This window comes from Magallana gigas, chromosome 7 (genome assembly GCF_963853765.1).
Source record: "Magallana gigas chromosome 7, xbMagGiga1.1, whole genome shotgun sequence".
Classification (NCBI taxonomy): domain Eukaryota; kingdom Metazoa; phylum Mollusca; class Bivalvia; order Ostreida; family Ostreidae; genus Magallana; species Magallana gigas.
In genome coordinates, this window is record NC_088859.1 from 47,182,115 (window position 1) to 47,209,630 (window position 27,516).

Sequence of the window (27,516 nt, forward strand, 5' to 3'; positions counted from 1 at the left end):
ATCTATACACACCAGAGCTTGATCATCAACCTGCATAGATTCAAAACGATGTATATGTGCTGGTAAATAGAAAAGAAAACTTTTCTTTTTGATATGCATTGAAATTTTTTTTATCAAATTATTGCAAAGTTTGTTTACATTTATGTTTAGTTCTCCGTGTATTTCACATTTCTGTCTACTAATGTCTTCGTACCACTTTAGGGTCTCTATATTTACTTGCAACGTCTGCTATTATCTTCCTGCAATTTCAACCTTAATAGAAGTTAAACATTGCTTCATCTATTCAAAACAACAAAAATGATAGATGTGTTTGATCAAGGGTAAACTTGTGCCTTTTGTGGCTTTCCTCTTGTATTAACATTGATGTGTGTCATTCCAGTCTGATACCCCTTTGGGAGGGACCAGTTCTAGAAGGGCCTCCACCCCTTTGGTGCCCCAGAGGAACTCACAAATGATAGGTAACACTTTACTTACAGTCGTAATGAAGTCGGGCAATTCTTTGTTTTGCAAGTTCTTTAGTGTTTTAGTTACCATTGTCTGACATGTTTGATACATTTGAAGGACCCTCCATACTGGGGATTACTGGCAGTGGTTTACAGCCGTCATCAGAACTGAGCAATTTCCCACCTGACATCATGGAGGATGCTGAGGTCAACCAGGACTACCACAACCAATGGAGTAAGTAACTCAGTCATCACGGTAACTGGATGTGGGGTGGGTGATCCTTCTTTAAAGTACTCATAGTATCCTAGTGTAGCGAACCTTTCACTGATTTAGCTGGATCTGCAGTCATTTTAAGTGTTATACATGTATGTGTCATAAAGATAACCAGAAAACCCATATGTAGAGTTCATCTGGATAGCATTCAAATTTATTTGTTGATGAGAATTGTGTTAAATTGCTCTTATGGTAGCATGCAGCTGTTGTAGCACATACACATTTAAATTAAAACTGATTAGCCTTTATTGGGATATTGTATAAGGTAGGAAAAATAAGGAGGAATAAATGAAAGTGAAAAAATAAGTAAAATTCTATGATGATCAGAAATTCTTTACAATAATAGGTGAATTAGTGATCAAATTATCCATGTAAAGCAGTAGGCTGTAACGGATCTGCGTCAATACTGTTGTGTTCAAATCTCCTTTTCAGCAGCACCACCTGATAAGGGCATAGACACTGCATGGGGGGTCTGAGGTAGCCAGTATTTACACTCACCACACTGAGTGCAGAGAGTTCACCAACATACAACACATTTATGTTCTAATGTTATATTGCATGAATTTTCAGCTTTACATTTTTTGGCTTTGCAGTATTCTCAGTATTTGGAATGTTACCAATTACATGTATTACCGTACTCAATATTATTGTTTTCTATGCTTTCACAAAAAAATAAGAATGTAAATACAAGAGAAAATAATGAGATAATCAGTTGTTATAAGTTGTGCCAGCTATAAAGAAAAAAATTGTTCTGTTTATACAACAGGTCCAAAGCAACTTTTATCACCAAAATCACCAAAATTCCCAGATAGCTGAGGTAAACATCCTCACTGCAGGAAGTGCCCGTTTTTACCCAGTCTTCTTGTTCTTTGGAACAAAAATCTTTTCCCCGTTCATTTAACCGTTCCTGTTTGCAGTTTCTTGATGCACCATTATATCCTGTGTGTCTGAATTTCTTGCATCATCTTGAGTTTATCTCTCATCATAAAAGACTATGAAAATTTCAACTTGTGTTGAATCACAATGCACTTACCATAAACATTGTGTTGCTGTTTAAATGTTGATTTTTCAAACCTTGCATTGGCAATTAAAAAAGTTGTATAGTGCTATAAACGTATCATAGAAGTGAGAAATTAATGTAAATTATTGTATCAATGTACCCTGTACATCTTTCATTTATTTTTTCATTTGTACGTTTTTTAATTGTAAATGTATGTTTACAAAACATTTAACCTTGATGTGGTTGATATAATAATATTGATATTGTTTATCACTAGAATTTCCAGTTATGTGACTGATGTCTTAATTTTTCATAACAATACAATATTTGACTCACACCAAATTTATTTGTCTGTTACAGCACCTTCTCCTCCTAGTCAACATAATCCCTACAGACGGTATCGAAGTTCTTTGGTGAGATCCTAACCTCAGGTCTTAACCCTGCCCAAACAAGTGCCAAATCTAAACCTGACAGTGGAGACAGTCCCCTCAATGCGGACTCCTCCCGACACCCCATCGGGAGAATCCGGTCCAATCGATCACGTCTGTGTATACGGAGCATAGCTGGACAGCGTAGACGCATGGAGAGACCTTCAGGATCAGCTCTAGTTTTGCCGATTACCTGGCTTGTTATTAAGTGTTGTGACAATATTATGACTTGTAAACAAGCATGGTGCAGAATCTCAAACCCAGGAAAAGTCGGACTGTAGAATTGGTTGGAAAGGGAAATAACTCACTGATCTACTCCACAAGATCTCCGTTGTTATACTGTTTTCTGTGATAACATGTATATATGTGTGACTGACCTTATGAAATCCTTGTATATAAATATATGTATATAGAACCACTCCCCATATTGCTTCTAGATATTTTTTAATCAGGCAGCTATGAGTCTGATACAGAACTTATATTAAGACAACACGCCTCTACCTCCATTCCTAAGTTTAGAAGCATTCCTTATTTCACAGATCTAATGTATAATCTATGTGATTCTCATTTTTGTTCAGTTACAACAGATATGATCATTTGTAGATGTTTCTTCAACTACATGCATTGTTACTCGTTGTTCTCCTTTTTGCATTGGAAAAAAAATTATCACTCTACAAAAAATGGCATTTATACAGTACTGTAATTTTTGGCATGGAATCGGGTTTATGATTTACTGTTATGTATGTACATTTGCTGTGTTTTTGCCAAAATATAACGGTCACACATAAAAATTCATGCATTACCAGTATTCTCCCTATTGAATATTGATATAATTTGTTTTGTCTTTAATTATTTTGATGTTCAAGAACTGGTTTAGTTTATTTTTTTTTACAACCCCAAGCTGAGAATGATGATTTGACAGTAGTTGGGATTTTATTTTGTAAAACTGTTACTCTGCATGCTGCCATGAAATCAAGACGCCATATCATAATTTTGAACTCAGGGTCTTTGTAAATCGGACAAGCAATCACTTAGAAATAATACACAAAGCTTTGTCAATTAATTGGAGAGGGAATCGAAGTTTATGCATTATCTAATTTAGAAGAAATAAAAAGGGTTAAATCAGAATTAAAGAATATACACAGAAAGCTTGATGGTTGTAATAGGAAATCAGTTGATTGAAATATAGAAAGACCATGGGAAACTAAAAAAGGTTTGAATGATTTTTTGTTTTGTTTTAAACTGAAATGTTTTATAAATGCTTATTCTGTATTTTTAACATTTTTACAATTGGTAAATGTCAAAACCTCATATTTTTTAAGCAGTCTGTATGATAGAGAAGTATGTGAGAAACTTCTTGTTGTTTATTTGTTGTTTGTATGTGCTGTTTTTTCATGAAACATACTAATGCCAATATATTAATTGTAGCTATGTGCAATATGTGATCTGCTACCAATAGCTGTAAATAAATAGGTCTAAAAGGTGGAATTGAATACTTTTGTCATGATTTTTAATGTTAATTATCGGTGAATTTCTTGCAATCTGCCAAATCTTGAGACAGCTGTCTTTCTTGTCCTTCGTCTGTATCCCAGGTATTGCTATAATCCTAAAGCACAAGAATGCAGGAAAACCCTATGGCCCCAATCTGGAAACTCCATGCTTGTTATCATACACACCTGACCATGACCTTGAACAGCACTTTGATCCACTATATGGCACAGAACTTAGCTGAAAGATCAGTTTCTGGAATGACAAAGGTTTACATGAATATGGCACAAATTAACAAAAATTAGCAGATATACCAGTAGTTTCATAGTAGATAAACTACGTTTAACTATAGTTAAAAATTGTTAACTATAGTTTACAGTTCGTAAACTATAATTAACAGTTCACTACATAGTTTACTGTTCATAAACTATAGTTAACAGTTATAAACCTAGTTTATCATCTGTGAAACTTTAGTTACTGCTGTTAAATCTACATTTCACATCTGTAAACCATACTCAACGCAATAATTTATGTTTCGGAAGTGTAGAATTATAATTAACACTGGAAAACCCATTTGGGATTGCAAAACATAGTTATTTGATAAATAACATTAGTTTCACGATCTGTTAGACAATAATTAACGACTCTTAATTACAGTTAATGAATCAAGATTATAGTTTACAGATGTGAATCTATATTTATTAGCAAACTCTGTTGTCAACGTCTATCTACAGACAGGAAAACTTTGATTTGCATTCGTAAAGTATAGTTTACAACCGTTGAATATAGTTTTACAGATGAAAACTATAGTTAACGAATCGTTAACTGTAGTATACAGTTCATTAACTAAATTTAGCGGTAGATTTATGTAAGCAAAAGCAATAAATAAATATTAATATATGATATTCTCTCTTCAAACTTGCAGCATGTATTTGTACTTCCTAATGGCGGGAAATTAAACAAAAAGCACTAACGTTACATACGCAACATTTTTGCAATAATCAGTTTTATTTAAAGAAATAAATAAAATTGTTCATGACCAAATCGATGTTCTAAATTAAATTCAAGAACATGGATGTCAATTATTATGTAAATGTGCTTTTATGCAAGTTATATTGTAACATAAAATAAATGTAAATATCAGTTGCGAGTAGATATGTCTTATTTATTTCATTGTCAATTGCCCCTACAGGAACTATGATATAGACTATAGCAATTAAGCAATTATCTCACCTGGTCAAATTCCCGTTTCGCACACATTTTTTCGATACCTAATTTTCAAATGTGTGCAAAACGGGAACAAACCGATCAACCTAGTTCATCGACTGTGAACCTATGTTAAGCTAATGACTGTGAATTTGTTAGTATTTACTTTAAATCAAAGCCAATAGTTATTTAAACAGTACATGTACATATATATTCTGAATAAAGCAATATAAAATAAAATCAAGGGGTGTTATTGAAATCATTTACATAAGGCAGTAAGAAGATGTGCATTAATTGCTTGTATATTTTATTAAAACTAATTAATCAATTCAACTAATTGCTTATAACTTGTTTAACTGGAAGAGCCAATAATTGATAGATCCTGAAATGGTGTTTACTCAATAAGTGCATTTAAGTTCTAAAAAGAAACTGGGGGTGCAACATTCATTACAGTCTGTTGAACCTAATTTAACTCTAAGAATATCTACCGGTGTTATATAGTGCCTTTCCCCCTTGCCATCTTTCCCCCGGAAAAATGGCTATATAGCAGTTTTCCCCCACGTAAAGCTGACTATATAGTGGTTTTCCACCTCTTGTATAGCCTGATCACATGTGCCCCCACGGAAAACCTACTATATAGTAGTAACACCATTGCACAATATGGTACACAGAGATTATAATGATACAATATGTGGTATTTCTTACTAATAACAATGCATGCGTAAGAGAGAGAGAGAGAGAGAGAGAGAGAGAGAGAGAGAGAGAGAGAGAGAGAGAGAGAGAGAGAGAGAGAGAGAGAGACAACTCTGACTCGTTAATACAAATGTGAAGTATGGGGGTTCTAACATGGGGAGCATTTTTTATTTATTTTTTCTAATATAAGCACATAGTTTCCTCAAAGAACAGTGATTTGTACTTGCCATTATAAATTTAAAACTAATATAGCATTTTTTATTTTTATATTTATGTTTGACAAGCATTGATTGCGTACTTGCTGCAACGAGTTACAGCTAAGTATGTAGTGAAATTCATCTAATATTTCGCACTTATTGCAATGAGCACAGAATCTTTCATGTCTAGGAATATTTGCCTAACGTCCACTTTCAATGGGTAGATGGTGATTACATGTTCGAAATCTACAAAAAGTAATTGCATCTTTTTTTGATAATGTATCAAAATAATGTTCAAATTTTAACTCTTCCTTATAAATTCTATAATTTAGAGCTTTTGTGGATGATTGCAGAATAGATTGCCAATTTAGTTTGAATTGGTCTATCATGCTAAGTGTCTCATAGTATAGATAAGGTCTATTGGAAAACAAACCGATTTCAATCAACAAAAACGTGGAGAGATGACCCACTATACATTGAAAATATCATTTTGTATCCTAACAACTGAACGTTTTGAAAAAACAATACAATTCCGTAAATTCGTGTCTGCACATAATATTTAAACAGCCCACAAAAACGTGAGAGAGAACCCCTACTATGGGGGAAAAACAACTATATAAGTAGCTCCCCTCCCCCCACCCGGGGTGGGGGGTACGGGATGTTAATTAAAGGATAGATCAATTTAAAAAGGGGGGAAAAAAACTCTTGAAATTTTCTTCATAAAGATGATAAAATAGCCCTAATTGTGTGTAAAATAGTGCAGCTTTGATCACGTTGAGATTGTGGAATTATCAATGTCTTATCGGTGTCAAATAAAGGTTAATTTTGTGTTATTAACTGTTAAAATTGCATGTTTTTTTTAAAAATATGTTCAGGTACATAGTGGCTTATGGGCATCGAAGTTGCAAAAGAACAAGTTAATAAATTGTACCATATATCTAATACGCATGCGTATATTTTGTAAACATGGCGAGAAGAAACAGGGATGCAACTTCTGCGGAGGAAAAATATTACGGAACATGGAAGGCACGGTTTACATTTAAAGTAGTTTCAGAGTGTTATTTTTAATTTGATTTTTGAAAAGTTTTATGTTCTTCGTATTTTAACTTTTCAGATCGTTGAGTGTGTGTCGTTAGCAGGATCAGTTGATACGAGTGGAATAGAAGGGTGCGTACTGTCATATGGCTGTCATATTGTCACAGTTGTGTACTATATCAATAATAAGACTATACAGGTGTGAAAATGAATATTTTAAGACTTCATACTGTTGTCAATGCTTTTTGAAAAATGCTTATTGCAAACAACTTCCTTTTCTCAGACAATTTATTTTGGTTGTATAATGTCTATATATAGAACATTTAATAAATACTTCATCTTTTTGGGTACACATTTCTTTGCTTGTTTTAAAATTGTTTGATTAAAAATAAGTTAGCACGAATGCCATTGGTATTTTGTTTGTCTCAGGAAAAATACCATTTTAAGTGCAAGGTACATGCATTCTTAGTTACAAAAATATTCCAATGAAAACCTTAACAGAATCTGAAAAACTTTGAAAATTTGGTGTTCATGTAAGATACAAACATTGAAACCATAGATAATTTCAGTTTATTTGTCATGAAAATGTTGAGTTTAAATATGATGCGTGAATCGATAGTTTGCAATGATCATCAGAATCTTGTAGATGCACTTGAACTGGCAATTGAACAGTCAAACCTTTTTTTCACTTGTCCTTAGGTTTTGACTGTTGCACTTTGAAAAATTAGATTGTGATTTTTTTTTCAAGGTGTCAGTTTCAACTATATGAAAACAATGATGTTTCGTGGAAGGTACCAGATGGATCAGAAATCATGCCATTTTTTAACTCTGATACCTATGAGGTGTGTTTTAGGACTCCCATTTTGTATATATATCATTTTCTTAAATATAATATTTAAATTAACAAGGGATATGGTTCCTTTTTTTATGAATAAAAAAAAATACTAATTTTAAATCGACAACATTTCAGGAGAGTTAAAATGATGGCCTTGAAAATAAAGATTACACAATTTTATTTCACATTGCAGTTTGTCAAAAGAATCAAGCCCATGATAGGAGGACATGAGACAGATGTTACTTCCCTAAAATTTTTTGGAACTTGTGCAGAGCATGTCATTGAATTTAAAGTGAAGACCTCTGATGATCTGATGCTTTTAACATGTGAACGCTGTTGTATACTTCAGTGTCAAAAGGTATCCAATTTTTCAGAAATATAATTTTTCTCCTTTCTTTTTCCTAGGCTTCATGAATTTATGATGACTTGATTGTTTAAGCCCTAAATCTGGTGTTGTATTAGTATTTCTCCAAAGGTTCATGTCAAAACGTGCATGGCTGAGGCAAAATAATTCATGAATTTCCCTTCATTTTTAAGGAAGTTCTGTCCATGCAGGGGCTGAATTTTTCATCAGATAAAAAACAATAGGTGGATGCAGGATTTCCCAACTTTTGTTGAAAAGATACAATTTAAAAAAGAAAATGAGATTCTATCTGTTTTGAAAACAAATGCACTTTTGCTAGATGAAGTCTGAGGATGTTGAACTGGACAATCCATATTGTTTTACACCTGCCCTAGAAGAAGGCTTTTTCTCTGATGTGGTCATCAAATCGAAGAGTGGCAGAGAGGTTTGTAAATGTCCTCGAAATATTTTGATATCTGTTGAAGTCTTTAAAAAAATTTAGTACAACAGCAATTTACCACAACATTAATTCACTCATCTTGATGTTATGTGAAAATACTTACATTTTTTTTTTATTCGTTCTTTTTTCAAAATTAGATGTTATATGTTGTGCAATTATCTGGAGAATGTTTTCTGTTGCAGTTTAAACTTCATTCCATTCTTCTGAATCTGGCAGTTCCTGGTCACAACTGGAGGTTATCTCCCTTGAATGGTATGCCAGACAATATCCTGAGCACAGTTTTCCACTATTTGTACAAGGAATGTCTGCCCCCTGGACTGTCGGAGGACACAGCTAGGGACTGTATCAAAACTCTGTCTGACATTAAAGAGTTTGACACCTTCATCAAGCTTTGTCAGACTTTTCTAAGGAATACAGCATTAAGGCACCGTTAGTGTTTCCTGTTATTTATTTGTCTATGAAAAAACTTTTATGAACAAAATTGTACGTGTATTGTATATCAGTTTGTTTACACATCTATTACAGAAATTGTGAGTCTTATAGATGATATGCATGCATGTGCCAACAGAATAATTGATTTATTCAAATGTAAGAAGCCTCACAGTAAAGGAATGATGCCAGAAGATGCATTAGTAGCCAATCCCCAGAAATTATGTTATGTCATTAAACGAGCAGCCCGCGAGGGAGCTGTAGGTAAGTGCTTGTTTTAGATAGCCACAAGTTGAAAAAGTAAGTTATTAAAAAAATCATAATGCTCCTTGTTGTTAGAAATTGACTATACTTAAATCAGCAACAGATAAACTAAAGAATTGTGAATATAGATTAAGAAATGTGTGGTATAGTGATGAAATATTGCTATACAGTAAAACACGGTTATAGCGAACACACTTATAATGAATTGACAATTACACCAAAGTGACTTTCACTATACATGTACATGTATTATATGTTGTGAACTTGACGCATATAACGAATTACGCTTACAACAAAGCAAAATCGCCCGTCCTTGGCACTTCTTTACAACCCTTTTTTTTTTATTGTAGTTGAATTTTACTCTTGTATAAATTACTTTTAAGGTGATTATCTGCTCAAAAGGTAAAATGAGGCATACAGTGTAACATCCTTGCAAGCCATGGCCAATATACATATATGATCCTTTCCAATCTGGCCATGGTTGCATGAGACAAGAATATCTTGTAGCTCATTAAAATATTTGCCAATACGAGTAAAATATTAAGAAAGATTGACCTTTGATGTGACCTTTTATCATCCAATTGCATTTTACATAAAACATGTTGTTTACTGTTGATGCAGTAACAGTGCACTGTATGTAGAGATAAAATGGGTTAAAATGTGATGTAACAGATGACTTCTGAATATTTAGCATGACAATACTTTATGTGTCAAAGCAGCCATGGATTGGAAAGAGCTACGCCAGCTCTGGACCATGTCTGAGACGATGACAGTGTTCATACATATACAGTTAAATTAAATAGTTTAAGGTCAGACGACACGTTCCTCAATTTTAGATAACTTTTGCCAGGAATTTGGTAATGGTTTACTACTACTTTGACAAGCTTTCTTGCGAAAAATTAGGGTACCTTACCAGGCATTTCTGCAAAATACTAGAGTATGCAATTTCCTATATAATATCTTCTTGAAATACACTAGTACTTGAATTGCTGATATAAAAATAAATACATCTACAGCACAGCGAAATTCACTATATTAGAACTATATCTCTGCTGGGGCGGGGCTTTGAACACACGACCTCTAGAACCTATACGCTTCTGGCAGTGAGCGGCCACAGTTCTAACCCCTCGACCATCTAGACATATAACCAAATCTAAGTAAATTTGATCATTTTTAAAGTAATTATAAAATTAATATTTTTTATTGGAACTCTTTATTACGAGGAGATACAAAAAAGATTCTGGAGGAACGTGTTGTTTGACCTTAATGAAATATTATTGTCTCCAATACTATGGATATATCATAATGATTTTAAAGTCCCAACCCCTTGTTCTTATGTATTTCAACTGCATATTTTGAATCCTCAAACAGCTGATTTTTTTTTGTCAGTCCTATTAAGTCTAGGATAACAAAGATTATGAGGTTTAAGTTGGAAATCATTGATATACTGTATACAGGGTTATTTTCACCCCATGTATCTTGAGTTCGCCCAGACACACTTCTGATTTAAGAAGATAATTTGAGACATTGGAATTTGCTCAGTTTTTAATTTGCCCACTGAGTACGAGGGTGAAAGGGGCAAATATTTTCCTGTACACAGTAAAATGCCAAAAAAAGTTTCTCTTCAGGCTGACATTTCAGTTAAAATTTGTCAGTCTAGAATAGACAGTCAACTTCTCCAGTAGATCAAGTTCCTATTAAAAATACGGTAACTTATGGTTTTTTGCAGCATGTTCCAAACTGGTGCTTCTATGTGATCTGTTTGCCAGGAGAAGTGGGGAACTACCTCAAGAAGAAAGACATGATATTATTAGATATGCACATTCCAGGTAAAATAGCAATCTTTTTGAAAAAATTGTAATTAAGTTCTTTTAAAAAACAAAGTTTATTGGGATCACCCTTACTAACTTTTATTTATTTTTTGCTTTAGATTACCCATATTTATCAAGCAAGTGCAAGAATTTTTTGAAGTCTTTGAGTACCAGTTAATGCTAATGGGACCAGATCAAAAACAAGAGATAGCCAGCTATATACTGCCTGAGGTAATGGTAACAGACCTAGGAATAGTTGGAAGAGGGGAGGGAAACAAAAGATATCAAAGTACCAAGCTTGCAACTTGTGCGAGGTTCATGTAAACTATTACATTTATTTCAGTCTTAATTTTGAAAAAAAAAAATTCAGAGTTTAAAGAATTAAATTATGTTTTTGTTAAAGGGTGGGCTTAAAATTATGCCTATTTTGGAGCTGGAATAATGCATTGTTTTGATCAGTGGTTTTGTCACTTAATAGACCTATCATCCATCAAGATATTTATCTGCACACAAGGCCTGATATTGATCATTGTACGACCATTAATGATTTCTAGGTCATAAGTTATTTGTTACAAATGCTGCTAAATTCTGTGCATGAATATTCATTGTGCAAATTCAGTGACATATGTCCAAGGAAATAATTTTAATGTGAACAAAGATGGTCTTCAAATATTGTACATATTTTTTAATCTTTTCTATTTTCATTGAAATGTTAAATGAAATAGAAAAGATTAGAAATTTGAAAATGAAATTTCCTTTTTAAAGTACCTCACTACATCAATACATATACTTAATATTCCTTTTAAGACACTATTAAATGTTTTGGGAAATTGTTTGTATTAATTGATTTGGTTAAATAACATTATAACAAAATGTGTTGTGTTTCTTAAATTGTAAGCAAACAAATTTATAATTATTATTTTAAAAAATTAGAAGTTTAAACTTGAAATAAAACCAATACACATTAATTAATTTAGAAATAGAAAATTAAGTGTCTTCTCATGATTTCGTCTGCTTGAGGTAACGATCAACATAGCTGCAGGTCTGTTGCAAACACAAAATCTGTAAAAACAATTACTACCATTAAATTCTTCATACAATTTCCTACTGTTATCGTCACTTTACTTGCCTCAGACTTCCCCCGAAACACACTAACAGACCTGGGAAAATGAAGTATGTTAAATTCACATTGAGATCGAGAGTCACCATTATAACATATGTAAACAAACTGCACAACTTTACTTTACGGGACTGGTGATGGTGTTTAGAAGAATATCAGAGGCAATTAAAGTGACAATATCTGTAGTAATATGTCTGAAGAATTTTTTTGAATGAAATATTTGTACAGAATATGTTTGGAAATAAGATTAATCAGTCCAAAACTAACACAATTTTTTGTCCTCCATAAATTGCAGTTTTTAACCGGGTTTTCCAACGGAAAAATCCGGTTATTAAAATGGTGAAAATGGCGGGCGGGCGGGCGGCTGCCAAAAGGGTACCCTCATTGTACGGATAACTACTCCTACAGTTCTCAAGATAGGAAGTTGTTCTTTTGCAGATCAATTGTACATATATCAGAGGTGTGCATATTGCTAGGATTTTGATTTCCGATAATTTATCGAAAAAATACCAGCTTTTGAACTTAGTCATTTTTTGGCAAAATGTTGCATATAGGGTACCCTCATTGTACGGATAACTCCTCCTACAGTTCTCAAGATAGGAAGTTGTTCTTTTGCAGATCAATTGTACATATATCAGAAGTGTGCATATTGCTAGGATTTTGATTTCTGATAATTTATCGAAAAAATACCAGCTTTTGAACTTAGTCATTTTTTGGCAAAATATTGCATATAGGGTACCCTCATTGTACGGATAACTCCTCCTACAGTTCTCAAGATAGGAAGTTGTTCTTTTGCAGATCAATTGTACATATATCAGAGGTGTGCATATTGCTAGGATTTTGATTTCCGATAATTTATGAAAAAAATACTAGCTTTTGAACTTAGTCATTTTTTGGCAAAATGTTGCATATACATGTAGGGTACTCCATTTCACTGGATAAGGGTTGACATGGATTATGGATACAGTTTACATAAAAGAAAACCTGGTTTGCTGTCACATTGACAGCTTTTCACTTGTTTCACTATGGGAGGCACTGTAGCTCCCAGGTCGTCCATTCTAATTTTTTTCTGACCAGGAGCTTAAGACCTGCAGCTACGATCAACATTAGCAGCAAGACTGACTGTTCCAGGAATAATTATAATGAAAATAATAAGGCTTATACACTTTCACAGTAACTATGCTGTTCAAATTTGCAAACAGTCATTTCATTGTAATAAGCATCGTAGAGCAAAGCTATATGTAATACATCCTGACTCCTTCAGCATATTCCAAGCTGCAGATATACCATTTAGATACCTCACTGGCTATCTAGTTACCACAGCATTTACAAAGTCGCACAAACATACTATTCTTTGTTGACATATCAACTATTTTGGTCCACAATTGTGTCTTGATCCCTGCATCATGGTCATACCTAGTAGCATATTCCAGTGATGGAACTGGAATTAAAACAAGTTTTAATGAATCTTGCTGCACAGTGAATAATGTCACAAGCCATTGCATGTATTTCACTTTTTAGCTCACCTGAACCGAATTGTAAAAATCGTGACCCTCAGACCAAAACTGGGGCCCCAGGCGGGGTTCAAAGTTTAACATAGAAATACATAGGAAAATGTTTAAAAAATCTTCTTCTCAAGAACCACTGCACCAGAAATGCCAAAATTTACACAAAAGCTTTTATATATAGTGAAGATTCTAAATTGTAAAAATCGTGACCCTCGGACAAAAACTGGGGCCCCAGGCGGGGTTCAAAGTTTAACATAGAACTACATATGGAAAATGTTTAAAAAATCTTCTTCTCAAGAACCACTGCACCAGAAATGCCAATATTTACAAAAAAAACTTGTATATATAGTGAAGATTCTAAATTGTAAAAATCGTGACCCTCGGACCAAAACTGGGGCCCCAGGCGGGGTTCAAATTTTACCATTGAAATACATAGGAAAATGTTTAAAAAATCTTCTTCTCAAGAACCACTGCACCAGAAATGCCAATATTTACACAAAAGCTTGTATACATAGTGAAGATTCTAAATTGTAAAAATCGTGACCCTCGGACCAAAACTGGGGCCCCAGGCGGGGTTCAAAGTTTAACATAGAAATACATAGGAAAATGTTTTAAAACTCTTCTTCTCAAGAACCACTGCACCAGAAATGCCAATATTTACACAAAAGCTTGTATATATAGTGAAGATTCTAAATTGTAAAAATCGTGACCCTCGGACCAAAACTGGGGCCCCATGCGGGGTTCAAAGTTTAACATAGAAATACCTTAGGAAAATGTTTAAAAAATCTTCTTCTCAAGAACCACTGCACCAGAAATGCCAATATTAACACAAAAGCTTGTATGTATAATGAAGATTCTAAATTGTAGAAATCGTGACCCTCGGACCAAAACTGGGGCCCCAGGCGGGGTTCAAAGTTTAACATAGAAATACATAGGAAAATGTTTAAAAAATCTTTTTCTCAAGAACCACTGCACCAGAAATGCCAATATTTACACAAAAGCTTTTATATATAGTGAAGATTCTAAATTGTAAAAATAGTGACCCTCGGACCAAAACTGGGGCCCCAGGCGGGGTTTAAAGTTTAACATAGAACTACATATGAAAAATGTTTAAAAATTTTCTTCTCAAGAAATGTAATGTTACAAGGAACTGCTGTTCAGGTGAGCGATGTGGCCCATGGGCCTCTTGTGTTTTCAATTCAGTTGGTTTTAATTTCAACTTTCTATTTGTGTTTAATCCATTAAATTCAGCTCAATAGCTCTGCATCTGCTGAAGGCTGGTCATTTTTTCTCTTATACATCGATCAATAGAAAAATTATCTAGCTATCATAATCAAGTAATTTTCTGCTGATTTGAAAAAAATATGATTTAAAGATTTAGTGAACCATCTTAACATATAAAAACTATTCTTACTAATACCTGGTACATGACATTTTACATTATTAAGTAGTTGAAAAGACTTCCACATAAGATGAATATATATTTATACAACAAATTTTATACTTTTTTCCCCTAGATTGAGGAATCCATGACTCTTTTGACTACATTTGTGGAGGAATTTCAGACTGCGCTTGATGTTGCAATTACAACAAACATATCAGAGAAGGAGAAGGTGGAGAAGAAAGAAAAACAGAAGACGGAGCATGTGAAGGACATCCTCAGTAAAACCCTGAAACATGTGAGTACTACTCTAGTGTCATTGATATTCCCTGGCAGCAAATTCACACAGTTCCATATGTATGTAAACTTGTAGACAGAAGCATTACCAATACAATATGATTTTTACTTTGAACATTTAATTTCAAAGTTTGAATCAGCAACAAAATGAAAAACAATTGGTACTAAATAAAAACTGATAAAGTCACAGTATCAGGCCTTGAGAAGTCAGTTTGATAATTTTGTTTTACTTGATTTGACAAAATGGTCAGCAGTGTACAGTTGAACACATATTTGTGCAGGGTCAATCAATTAACTTTCTTTTAAATATTGGTCAAATGCACCTGGCTCATAAGTATATTTACTAAAAATATGTATTGTACTATTGTTAGTATGGTGCCATCCTTTGTTAAAAATAGGCTTTACACGTCCGAGAGTTAAAGAAGCTAAGAAATATGCATGAGGCAGCAACAGTCAAACTGGAGATGTTTTTGAAAAAGATGTAAGTACTTGCATTATAACTTGTATTGTAACTATATAATCTTATGTCATTACCCACAGTGGTAAATAATTAAATCCAAACTATGATCATGGACCTTTTTTTGCTTACAGGCATGTTTTTAGTAAGAAAACAGAAGCAGAAAAGATTCCATTGATAGTGTACTTGTTAGATGCTCTGAAGAACAATGAGGTATGTACACTGTAGCATAGAACTGGTGTGATTGTTGTCAAGTAATTTTTTAAATAAAAGGGTTTTCATTTGAGTGTGAGTTATCTTATCAATGATATGAATTGTCAATGTACCTGTAAATGAAAAAAATGTGAAAGTCTCTACAGCTAAAACTGTGCTGTGAAACATTTTTAGCTCACCTGAGCTGAAAGCTCAAGTGAGCTATTCTGATCACATTTTGTCCGTCGTCCATCTGTCCGTCTGTCTGTCTGTCCGTCTGTAAACTTTTTACATTTTGAACTTCTTCTCTAAAACCACTTATCCAATTTCAACCAAATTTGGCACAAAGCATCCTTATGGGAGGGCGAATATAAATTGCAAAAATAAAAGTCTGTATTCAAAGCGGAGAAAACCTTGAAACTGTAGAAAAAGGGGGGTGCATTTTTAAAAATTTTCTTCTCAAGAACTACTGATTCCAATTCAACGTAGTTTAGCATAAATTATCCTTATATGGGAAGGAAAATATAAATTGCAAAAATTAAGTGCTAATTCTGTTTCAAATCTGAGTTATTACGAAAATAACAATAAAGGAAAGGCGTGTTTCAATCAGTTTAATAGCTTCGGGTTCGGCATCCGGTAATCCGGCATCCGGAAAAATGGGTAGGCAAGACTTGGCCTTGGCAAAACAAAGATTGGCAGTTATTAATCTGCCAATCTCATTAAAATTTCAGGATATTTGATGGACCAGTATATTTGTATTCGCTGTAAATATTGCTGCAAAATAATGCGTATTTGGAATTGACGATTGTCGATCTGCCTTGGCTTTTATTTTGCCACGGCCCGTGTTTGCATACCCATTTTACCAAGACTCTAAAACGAGGTTCTTTGTTTAAAGCAGCCATGACATTATACGAAAAAGGGTCGATCTGACTATGATGAATTTGCTTGTTGTGCAACAGTTCGCGTATGAAGGGAAATTTTAGAAACATGCAAAATATATTGTTGCCGATTTTGTGAAGTAAATTGAGGCTAAATATTTCAATGCGTTGACAGTTTTCACACATGACGTTGGTGTTAGCTTGTTCCGATTTTCGTTTCGTTTTCATTATTTCTGCTTGTAACCTGGGAACTATCGTCTGTATTTCATGATTTTTACGTATCAAATCAAACAGAGACTTCGGTAAATCAAACAGTTAACTGTTTACCTGCGCATATTAAGCAAAATCTGATGTATAAAAAAATAATGAAATACAATTCATTCTATCAGTAATTCGATCGGCATTATCTTTTGCGTAATGGTAGATTAATGCAAAAGGTTTTGTTGCGATGCTCGGCATTTTCTCGAGTTTATTCAGTTTAAATAAAGTTTGATATTGCTGACAGAAATATGTAGGTATATACATGTATATATATGATTCATTTCGAAAAAATAAATTGTGTTCTTTATTTGTTATAGTGAATGTTTCTTGTGTTTAATTGTTTTCAATTTCTATTTACTTACCATATTTGAGTGTTAAGCTTCAAATTATAAGCAAGATACAGAGATTTGCTCACAATTCTATGTTTGTACACAGATCTTAAAAACTAAAGATTAAAAAAGTAAAAAATTTGTCAATATTTATTAAGAAAATTTTCAAAGTCTGTTCTTCCAAAAACCAACTTTAACATCTTATTGTATTGTAAACTTAACATTTTTTCGTCATTATTACTCCCACTGTACATGTGATCCTTCACTGTGTTTGTGTACATTTGTATAAACTGATTTTGAACCTCAAATACCAGTGAACTGGTCTTGAGTGAATAAAAGAATATAAAATTTTAGGCCATTCTTTTTTCCATTTTAAATGCTGAATAGGAAATACCAAGTTAAAAATCATAAGCTGAATGTAATAAACTCATGTGAACAAAATATGAATCAAACCTAGGCGAACTGTGAGCTCTGTATCTTGCTTATAATTCTACAATTGATGCTGAAATTTTGGTTGAACATTAGAAAATCTCTATGAATTAGAGTATGTTAAATACTTGTACAAACAAAATAAAAGAATGATATTCTGTATATATCTACTCTCTGGGGCCCTCTCTTTATACAATAAATAATGTGAAATCTACATCAATTTTGATAGTTTTTCAGACACGAGTAAATAAAAACGACATCTTTAAAACAGTTTCCATATTTCTGACACATTTCTGTTGCGAGGATAAAGTAATTATCGCTATTCCTAAGAATATCACAGCGGAAAATTATCCTGGTTTGTACGCGAAGTAAATAACAGTCATTTAATTATAATGGAGAAGACAAATAAAATTTTTGAATGTTTTTAATTTGAGGAATTGAGCACATTGAGGTACAATTTTCTTCTTCACATCTATACATGTAGGGTTTTTAAAATAAAAAACAATTATAACTATTTTTTTTTTTAATACAATAACTAGTAAGTAGTTGATGAAAAAAATGTACCTATATGCTCTCATATATTTTGATTGCTTTACAAAGTGGGGTGGGGGGGGGGGGGGGGGGCAGAACGAAAATATAGTGATTTGGAAGTTAACAACTTAACAGTATACCTCTACCAAATGTTTAGTTTTATATCTTGCGTAGGATTTTCTTATTCTGGTAAAAAATAGTATTTCATGAAGGTACAATGTCAAAGATTACATGTATACAAAAATAAATGTAAAATTCGAATACTTTACAATATTTATTTTTTGTTTTTCTACCGAGGGACCATATGGCACAATATCTTTTGAACGCCCATTGTTGGTCAGGTGAGCGATGTGGCCCCATGGGCCTCTTGTTTAAAAGTAGAGGTGCCAAAATTAAAAAAAAGGTCATGATATCCTGGATTGTGAAGGTTTGTCTAAGTGCTTATGTTTGAAACAAATTGAAATTAAGCAGCAAAGAATAATAGCAAATCTTGTTTTATGTTTCTTGGTAAAAAATTAATTTCCTATATAAACATGATTATTTAAGGACAGACAAGACATTCCTCAATTTTATATAATTTTCCTTGATATTTTATTCCTTATTTATTAACATTTAAACCAGTTAATACCCAAAAATTCAGGGTACATTAGTAGACTTGTTTCGGAGCTAGGATATTTCAAATTTTCCTTAAAATAGCATGCAAAATGCATTTGAATGCTTATAAGTAAAGTCATACTATACATATTCAATTGAACACTTTATATCAAAATAAAAAAAAAATCATATTACAGAAAAATATAATTATGAAATTACCAAGTGGAAATCTTCACATTGTGGAGATAGGAAAAAAAAAAGAAAAAATGGAAGATAGGTCACGTCTTACCTTAAAACATAAATAATAGGTCATATTTTTAAAGACAATTTGTACTAAACAATTTTGTTTTTGAAATTTCATATAAAATTAAATTGAATTTTAAACACTAAAAATTATACATTATACACTGAATCTTGTTTTGAGAGGGTTAAGGGAGGTAAGGGGAAATATTGTTTATAGAGTACTTATAAAATGATACAAGATTCATTTTTATTTTGTAGGCTCCTCTTTTTGTGGACAGAATGCAGCACTTGGCTCTTGTTCTAGAAGAAAAATACAAGTGGAAGGAGTGGAAGTACATGTTCAAATTGAGCTCCTCTAAAATTGTGAGTCATTTGAATAATTATTCAATCATCATTGATATTGGATTTGTCTGGCCTTGTTACTTTTATTTACTTATGGTTACTGATACAATTTATCTTGATACTTTTACTGTTATAGTATACCCTGATACTTTAACTTACCAGTGGTTTATACTGATACAATACACCTTGATACTTTTACTGACACAATATACAGTACCGATCAGACCCAACCTAATACCAGAGTAAACCCCAACTAAACCCGGGGATAACTTTCTGGGTTTACTTTGGGAATACTCTGGGTTTACTTTTTGAAAATTTGGGGCACGGGGTTACTTTGGGTTTACTTGAGAATGGCATTCTGTACGCACTGAAGTGTGAAGCAGACCTGTATTTTATCTTACCATCTTACTGCCTGTAATTCCTGCCCCTTGTATATTCCGAATACACATGTAGTGTCTGCTTTCAGGGGTATACTTCTGATTGGGGTTCACTCTCTGTGTCCACTCTGGGTTAACTTTTGGGTTTACTCTGGGTCCACTCTAGTAAACCCAGAGTAAACCCAGGATTTTGTTGGGGTTTACTTTCTGTTAGGTTTGGTCTGATCGGTACTGTACCTTGATACTTTTGCTGGTAAAACATATTTTGATACTTTTACTGATACAATATATATGTACCTTGATACTTTTACTGATACAACATACCTTGATACTTTTACTGATACAACATACCTTGATACTTTTACTGATACAACATACCTTGATACTTTTACTGATACAACATACCTTGATACTTTTTACTGATACAACATACCTTGATACTTTTACTGATACAACATACCTTGATACTTTTACTTACTTATGTTTACTGATACAACATACCTTAATACTTTTACTTACTTATGTTTACTGATACAACATACCTTGATACTTTTACTTACCTATGTTAATACTGATACAATTTACCTTGATACTTTTCCTGATACAATTTACTTTGATACTTTTCCTGATAAAGTTTACTTTTACTGATACAATATACCTTGACACTTCTAGTTATGCTTACTGATATAACCTACCTTTAGACTTTTACCAACCAGGGGTCACTGAAATGACTGACTTTGGTACTTTTACCTAGCATTGGTCACTGATAGATTGTAAAGTAGCTCAACACGTTCATTTTATGACAAATCTATGAAACATTTTTCTGTAAAGTATGAATACTTGTCTGGTACACTATTTAAAAGTCTACATAACTTTTCTTTATAGCATGTTTTATTAGACACAGTACTTACAGGACATGTTTATTGAGAGCAAATTTTAAGCTCTAAAATTTCTCACTTGCAGGTAAAATAATTTTTCAGTTTCTCTGAATAAAAAATTTACCCACCATTAAGTCATAGTAGAAAGCTTGTAGTATACTAAAATTTTTTGAACCCTTTTAGAAGCAAGAAAATATATGTACCAGTATCCGTCAAGTAATATATTAGTGTGTTGAGCCGCCTTTACTTGCTGGTACTTTTACTTGCCACTTATTACTAATATATATCTTATACTTAATAATTCATCCTGCCAGTAAACTGTTGGTATCACTGATAAGTCTGACCTTCCTACTTTTACCTTCCCATAATTACTGATTTATTTTACCCAATTTCTTTAACTTGTCAATGACATTTATCATGTATAAACTTTCCTATATCTGATACTCTTGTCAAAACCTTTGAGAGGTAAGTATATTTTATTATTCTTATTTTTGTAGGCATGGGGTGTGCATAAGCTAAGAAGCTATAGATCAACTTTGGACAAAAGTATAAAACAGATGGTGGATCTGGTCAACAAGGGGGATTTTAAAGCAACAGTTGCATTTCTGGGTCTCCTGGATACCAAGGGGGACACCTCCACATCTGATTTAGACACAAAATATGCTAGGGTAAAGCAATAGGCTGTCAGAAACTTTAATTTGTTGTTACTGTGTCAGCTTTTGTTGTTAATTGCTTAAAACTATATCATTTGAAACAAATATATTTACAATTGATATTTAAAAAAAATGTAATTAAGTACTACATTTAATTTATTTTCTTGTTCTTTAAACATCAAAATACCTGATATGATTGCATATAGCATGAGTGATGTTTCTATTCATGTAATTTTCTATATTATAGTTGAGTTCTGTAGAATCTCTCTGTATTCCTCCGCCATCAAGAAGAAGTGTGCTGGCACAACGAGCGTTAGAGTTGTTTAAAAAACAACAAAACACAGACATGGTTTTTGAAATCATTCTTGTTCGAGGTGAGTTCTTTGCACATTGATCGTTTGTTCTTTTTTATAACATTCACATTTACGTATGTTAAGTGCTGTCTGTTAAAACATTATTTGTCATTTGTGGGCTGGCTGTAAGATAGATTTGAGAGCAATAGATGATTTGGTATTGTCACAGCGCTGTTGACTGTTATAGATATGGGGGACATAGTCATTGACCACACCCACGGTGGAGACCCCATAGAGAGACAGGAGGATGACCATGATATGGAGATCCATCAGATCCCAGCCCACTGTGTGGTGCTAGCCGCTCGCTGTAACTGGTTCTCTCGTGCTCTTTTAAGTGGCATGAGAGAATCTATAGACAAGTAAGGGACCACTCAAACACTGTACATATTTATGTTGACTCTCCCATGATCTCTAGCACTGTACCTATCTTAATTCTCCCATGATATCTAACACTGTACTTGTATTGATTCTCCCATAATATCTAGCACTGTACTTGTATTGTTTCACCTATGCTCCACTGAGTGGCACAAGAGAACGTATTAACAAGTAAGGGACCACTCAAACAATGTACTCGTGTTGATTCTCCCACATTCTTTTAAGTGGCATGAGTTAATCTGTAGACAGGTAAGGGGCCATTCAAGCACTGCACTTGTGTTGATTGACCTGCACTCTACTGAGTGGCAAGATAGAATCAGTTGACAAGTTAGGGGCCATTTAAGCACTGTAGGCCTACTCATTTGCAAATGAAATTCATTGTATAATGGTGAACATGCCAAAGAAGAATACTTGATTAGTATTATAATCTAAGAGACTTTATTATGCATAGACATTGGAATAATTGTATTGTTTCATTTTGCAGGAAAATAACAATACATGACACAAACCCAGAGATCTTTTCCATGTTTTTGGAGTTCTTGTACTGTGGCCACATTCAATTGAACTCATTGTCAACAGATCAGCTGACAGAGTTACTAACCTTAGCAGATAGATATGAGGTCATTAGCTAAATTAGTCAAAATTATAATGATATAGTTTTATTCACAACAAAGATGCATGAAGATAAATACAAATTTAAGAAACTCATTTGGAAGTTTCTTGAAACATGATGGAACAAAGAGATGAGTTTGCACTGTAAGAGTTGTAATTTTGACTAAATGAACTGAAATGCATTGTGTTTTGTGTGGTCAGGTTGCCGATCTTGGGCGGGTGTGTGAGCATGGGCTGTTACAACACGTGGACACGGACACCGCCCTCTGTCTCCTCAGCATTGCTGACCAATTCCAAAGCACAACCCTCAAGGTAGGGACATCGTTAACACCTATCACTGAGTCAAATGAAATTAACCTCTGTGAACGTAGGCCATGTGCATGTCAATGTTAGTGACTTCATTGTTTTGTTTTGAAGGATAAAGTGCTGAATTTTTTAAGAAACCACCCTGATCTAAAGAATGGAGAAGTTTTTGTTCAGCTTCCCCCACATTTACGTGCAGAAATAGAAGATGTCATTCAAGAGTAGGTTTTTGTTTTAGTAGAATGATTACCGGTATTCAAAACCATGTTGCATAGTTACAACATGTTTTGATAAGTTCTTATGCAGTTTAATACTATTTTTTTCAGAATTATCTTTTTAAAGTGACTCAAAAAACGATGTCTGACTTTTTGATAATAACAAGGGAAATAAGAAGAAATATACAAAATTTCCTCATACGGAAGGTTTCAGGCATTATTAGTCATCACCTGTCAGTTTACATATCGGTAAAACGTATCCGGAATTACACATGTAAACACACTGAGTTGTTTTGGACATTGATTTGAGTGTCACATGATTGCAACTGCTGTCTAAAAGTAGTAACAGTGGGATTGACTCCCTGAGAAAACAATTTTGAATTTGATGTCCGTAGTAAGAAATATGCATTTATAGATTGTGCATTTCAATAAATATATAGTTCCTGAGGACATCAAGTTTCACCGAGAGACTGTTCACTCATGATATATGCCACGCTGCAGTATTTACAATCCCATGCGCTTGCGTGGCTAAGAAGCAGAAAGGAAACTCAATATTTATGTGTTGGCCCAACGCTTAATTAAATTTTTCTCTTTTCAATTGGATTTATTTACTTTTGAACATCGTAATTTTTCAAAAGTTCATCTTTTCATATGATATACAAAATATGTGGAACTTGTGTAAAAATTCTATACAGTAAATCATGGGTTTAGAAAATTAGAAAATATGCACTTTTTTTTTTAGTAAAGTGTCATTCTAAACATTCAGGTTTATAACAATTTTTCTACAATTTTTTTTTTATTGTAAAGAATTTATATTCTAAGGGGGGTAGTGAGCAAAATGTGCTCCCATATGTAAATTTTAAATATTTTTCTGACCATCTTGTACAGATGTCTCCATAGAAAATGTAAATGAGCTTTCAAATGCATATCAATTGGGTAAAAAACCTAACGGTAATTGGAATAAGAAACCCCGTAGATCATAGACCACTTGTAGCTTGCAGAGAGTAAAATTTTTTAAAATTTTGTACATGTATTAAACTTTTTCAGAGATGAAATGGAGACAGCAAGTTCGTCCAGTGTGGATGATGTGGAGGAGATGGTTGGACGGATGCAGGTGTCTTCCAGGGTAGGCTTAAAAGATCTTTGTAGCTATAAGGTTTTTGTGGGTTAAAGGTCTTTGTGGCTGAAGGTCTTTTTGGCTTTTGTAGCTTTAAGGTCTCAGAGGTTAAAAGTATCAGAGAGAATCGATGGACATTTGTGGCTATTCTAATCACCTGTGTTTCACATTTTTTGAAGTTAAAAGTATAGCTTTGCAATGTACAAAACATTTACAAATGAAAATACTTAAGTCAACATCAGCAATATGTTATTTATAAACAAAATTCAAAAAGGAAATATCGTACATGAATAAAATGATTTGAAATTTAATAAATTTACTTGCTATCTTCTATGGGGGAAATTTGCATGCCGAAAACGCTGTGCAATATTTTTGATTTAGGCTGTAGCTTTGATGATAGAGAAAAATTGACAAACAGAATGTTTAATGCTTCAATTTTAATAGAAAAATTCCCTTGAATCCATTAGGACTTAGAGGCTATTGTTTTACCATTTTTAGGGGGATGGGCATATCTGGTAATTGATACTGTCCTAAAGAAAACCTGTTTGTACTTTATAGAGATATTCCTCTTCTTCATCCTCCTCTTCATCGAGTTATGTGGAATATGGTGAACTTGCGACAGATCAGAATCGATTGGCAGATTGTATCGCTGGCTTGCGTGGTGTTATCGGTGACGACGTGCCAGAGGAAGACCTCATACAGTTCGCCTTGGCGGCTGATTACGATGTCAGTCGTGCCATCAATTTTTACTTCCAGTCATCTTGAATATAGACTTTGTCTCAGAACCGGTTATTTATGGCTGGATTATTCTATATAAGCTACATGCTTTTAAAATTACTTAAGGTACCTCACTACACCTACACTTATACACTTATAAGACACTTCGTCACAAGATTACAGGCAATTTAAATGTTTTGTTAATCTGTTTAGATTGTTCAATTAGGATGTATATCATCGTAGCTCAGTGGTTAAAGTATTGAGATTCTAAACTGCAGATCATGAGTTCGAATCCGCCTGGAGCTTTTGTTCATGTTAACTGAATTAAATTTTTGAAAATGTAATTTTTCATCCAAAATTGCACATTTTTTTGCCTATTAGACTTAAATACAAATTCTTCTTATCCATTATGATATATATCATAATCAAGTAATTTTCTGTTGATTTAAGAAAATATTTCATGGTGTAGTGAGCCACCTTAAGTGTAGGGCGCATTTAACATGTTAAAAAGGAATTACTGCTTTTAATTATGTGATGAGTAGTTTTGGAAATTAAAAAACTTCAATTTTTATGTAGATCATATTTAGTGTTATATGACACAAAGATATTCATATGAAGACATGATCTAATGGCCTTATTCTTAAATTTTAAACCGGTTATTTAAATAAAAAACTAGGTAAGATGTTAAAATTTTATGTATAGGAGAGTTTAAATTGTTTTGCAATTTGATCCAGTGCATTTTAGTGTAATGCTAATTAAATCCTAATTTTCCAGATGATTAATAAAGACTTTTTATGTTTTTTTAGAAATTAATCATGTCTTTGAATTTATGAATCTTGAATCAGCTTTGTATAGGAATATCCATGTTAAACATAATTCTGCGTGCAATGTATGTTCACTTTGTTGATCTCTGATGGTCATGGTACTTCTATACATTCTTGTATATTATTGACAACCTCTAGTCATTGATCCTTGTTGTTCAGATTACATCTTTTAAATATATGTTTATGGAGAAATTTTGTTGAATTGTTTTATATAAAGTCTACAACCATTATATAAATAGTGCCTGTTTGGGAGGGTAACAGTTGAAATTGACACCCCGAGGAAACCATTGTTAACCGACACGAAGCGGAGGTTGACAATGGTTTTCGAGGGGTGTCAATTTCAACTGTTATCCTCCCAAAAGGCACTATTTATTTTATTATACTGAATGTCTTAATTTTAGAGATTTTTTTACTGCTTTTATATAGAAATGACGTGAATTCCACGGCGAACCGTACGCGCATAATTTACGCGCATGTAACATTTCGTTATGTTACCCGTTGCTAAGTATGTTGCTAACTCTGAGGGTAATAGAACAGATTATCAACTGCATCTAAACCAATCAATGAAAAGTTAAATCTTTACTCATAGTTATCTGTGCAGCTGTTTTGACACCAACCAGCCCAAATGGTATGACAGAAAATAGTAATACTTAAACTACCCGCTAGAAATGTGATCATAATGCAAGAACTAACTGAACATTGTTAGACATGTTTGGTTGAAATTCAACAACTTCAATTTTGTATATTTGGAAAAAAGAAGTTGGTAGCAAAAAATAAACAGAAAGACAGAGACTTGAGGATTCGCTTCCTTCATTGACTTATTTTTTTTTTTACAGTGATTTGTCTAAACATGGATACCTACAAAATTATAAACACTTTTTTTTTGGTCTTACTTTTTAGACTAACTTTGAATATATAGCAATGAATATAACATTTTGGGTTAGTTTACAGAGCTAATTACTGTATCAATTAAATCTGAGATTTTTGCTTAAAAAAGAATGGGTAGAGTAAGGAAAAACAAATAATTTTTATATTGACCTTACTTTATTACGGCGGCGTGGAAGGGCCAGATGAAAAAAAAAATTAATCTTATTCGTTCGGACGAATTAGCTATTTGTTCGGACAAATAAGTTATTTGTTCGGACGAATTAAGATTTTTTCGGACGAATAAGTTATTTGTTCGGACGAATTAGGATTTGTTCGGACGAAATAGCTATTTGTTCGGACAAATAAGTTATTTGTTCGGACGAATTGGGATTTGTTCGGACAAAATAGCTATTTGTTCGGACGAATTGGGATTTGTTCGGACAAATAAGTTATTTGTTCGGACGTATTAGGATTTGTTCGGACGAATTAGGATTTGTTCGGACGAAATAGCTATTTGTTCGGACAAATAAGTTGTTTGTTCGGACGAATTGGGATTTGTTCGGACAAAATAGCTATTTGTTCGGACGAATTAGGATTTGTTCGGACAAATAAGTTATTTGTTCGGACGAATTAGGATTTGTTCGGACGAAATAGCTATTTGTTCGGACGAATTAGGATTTGTTCGGACGAATAAGTTATTAATAGTGGTACATGTATGAGAGAGAGAGAGAGAAAGAGAGAGAGAGAGAGAGGGATG

At 33.3% G+C, this 27,516-nt stretch overlaps 2 protein-coding genes across 10 annotated transcripts in view; both read left to right on the top strand.

The window, feature by feature from the left end:
- Window positions 1–3,633, top strand: part of LOC105337221 (protein FAM149B1) — a 34,422-nt gene extending 30,789 nt beyond the window's left edge. For 6 of the 8 annotated variants that reach the window (XM_011441914.4, XM_011441891.4, XM_011441906.4 and 3 more), the window contains 3 exons: window positions 380–458; window positions 562–678; window positions 2,078–3,633. In XM_011441914.4, the coding sequence (XP_011440216.2) occupies window positions 380–458; window positions 562–678; window positions 2,078–2,142 (261 nt within the window). In that variant the 3' untranslated portion in view covers window positions 2,143–3,633. Of the gene's footprint in view, window positions 1–379; window positions 459–561; window positions 679–1,149; window positions 1,195–1,483; window positions 1,535–2,077 lie in introns of all 8 variants that reach the window. The other 2 variants (XR_010707529.1, XM_011441865.4) reach the window with 2 other exon arrangements.
- Window positions 3,634–6,626: 2,993 nt separating this feature from the next.
- Window positions 6,627–26,084, top strand: LOC105346924 (uncharacterized). 2 transcript variants are annotated; one of them, XM_034455220.2, is made up of 21 exons: window positions 6,627–6,755; window positions 6,844–6,896; window positions 7,513–7,606; window positions 7,793–7,957; window positions 8,283–8,387; window positions 8,585–8,831; window positions 8,928–9,095; window positions 10,825–10,924; window positions 11,026–11,137; window positions 15,052–15,213; window positions 15,611–15,693; window positions 15,804–15,882; window positions 19,385–19,489; window positions 21,221–21,391; window positions 21,624–21,750; window positions 21,917–22,088; window positions 22,589–22,724; window positions 22,918–23,028; window positions 23,134–23,240; window positions 24,282–24,360; window positions 24,910–26,084. In XM_034455220.2, exons 1-21 carry the CDS (start codon window positions 6,696–6,698, stop codon window positions 25,114–25,116), a joined length of 2,643 nt encoding a protein of 880 aa, XP_034311111.2. In that variant the 5' UTR covers window positions 6,627–6,695; the 3' UTR covers window positions 25,117–26,084. The 2 variants fall into 2 exon arrangements, 1 of the variants encoding a protein (XP_034311111.2); XR_010707579.1 differs by lacking the exon at window positions 23,134–23,240 and having other exon boundaries at window positions 24,910–24,954.
- Window positions 26,085–27,516: the final 1,432 nt, after the last annotated feature.

Bases quoted from the DNA above. Each gene is read 5' to 3' on its own strand.
- LOC105346924 (XM_034455220.2), top strand. From the start codon at position 6,696: ATGGCGAGAAGAAACAGGGATGCAACTTCTGCGGAGGAAAAATATTAC. The intron at 11,138-15,051 runs GTAATGGTAACA...TTTTTCCCCTAG, and splicing joins CCAGCTATATACTGCCTGAG to ATTGAGGAATCCATGACTCT. The intron at 22,089-22,588 runs GTAAGGGACCAC...TTCATTTTGCAG, and splicing joins ATGAGAGAATCTATAGACAA to GAAAATAACAATACATGACA.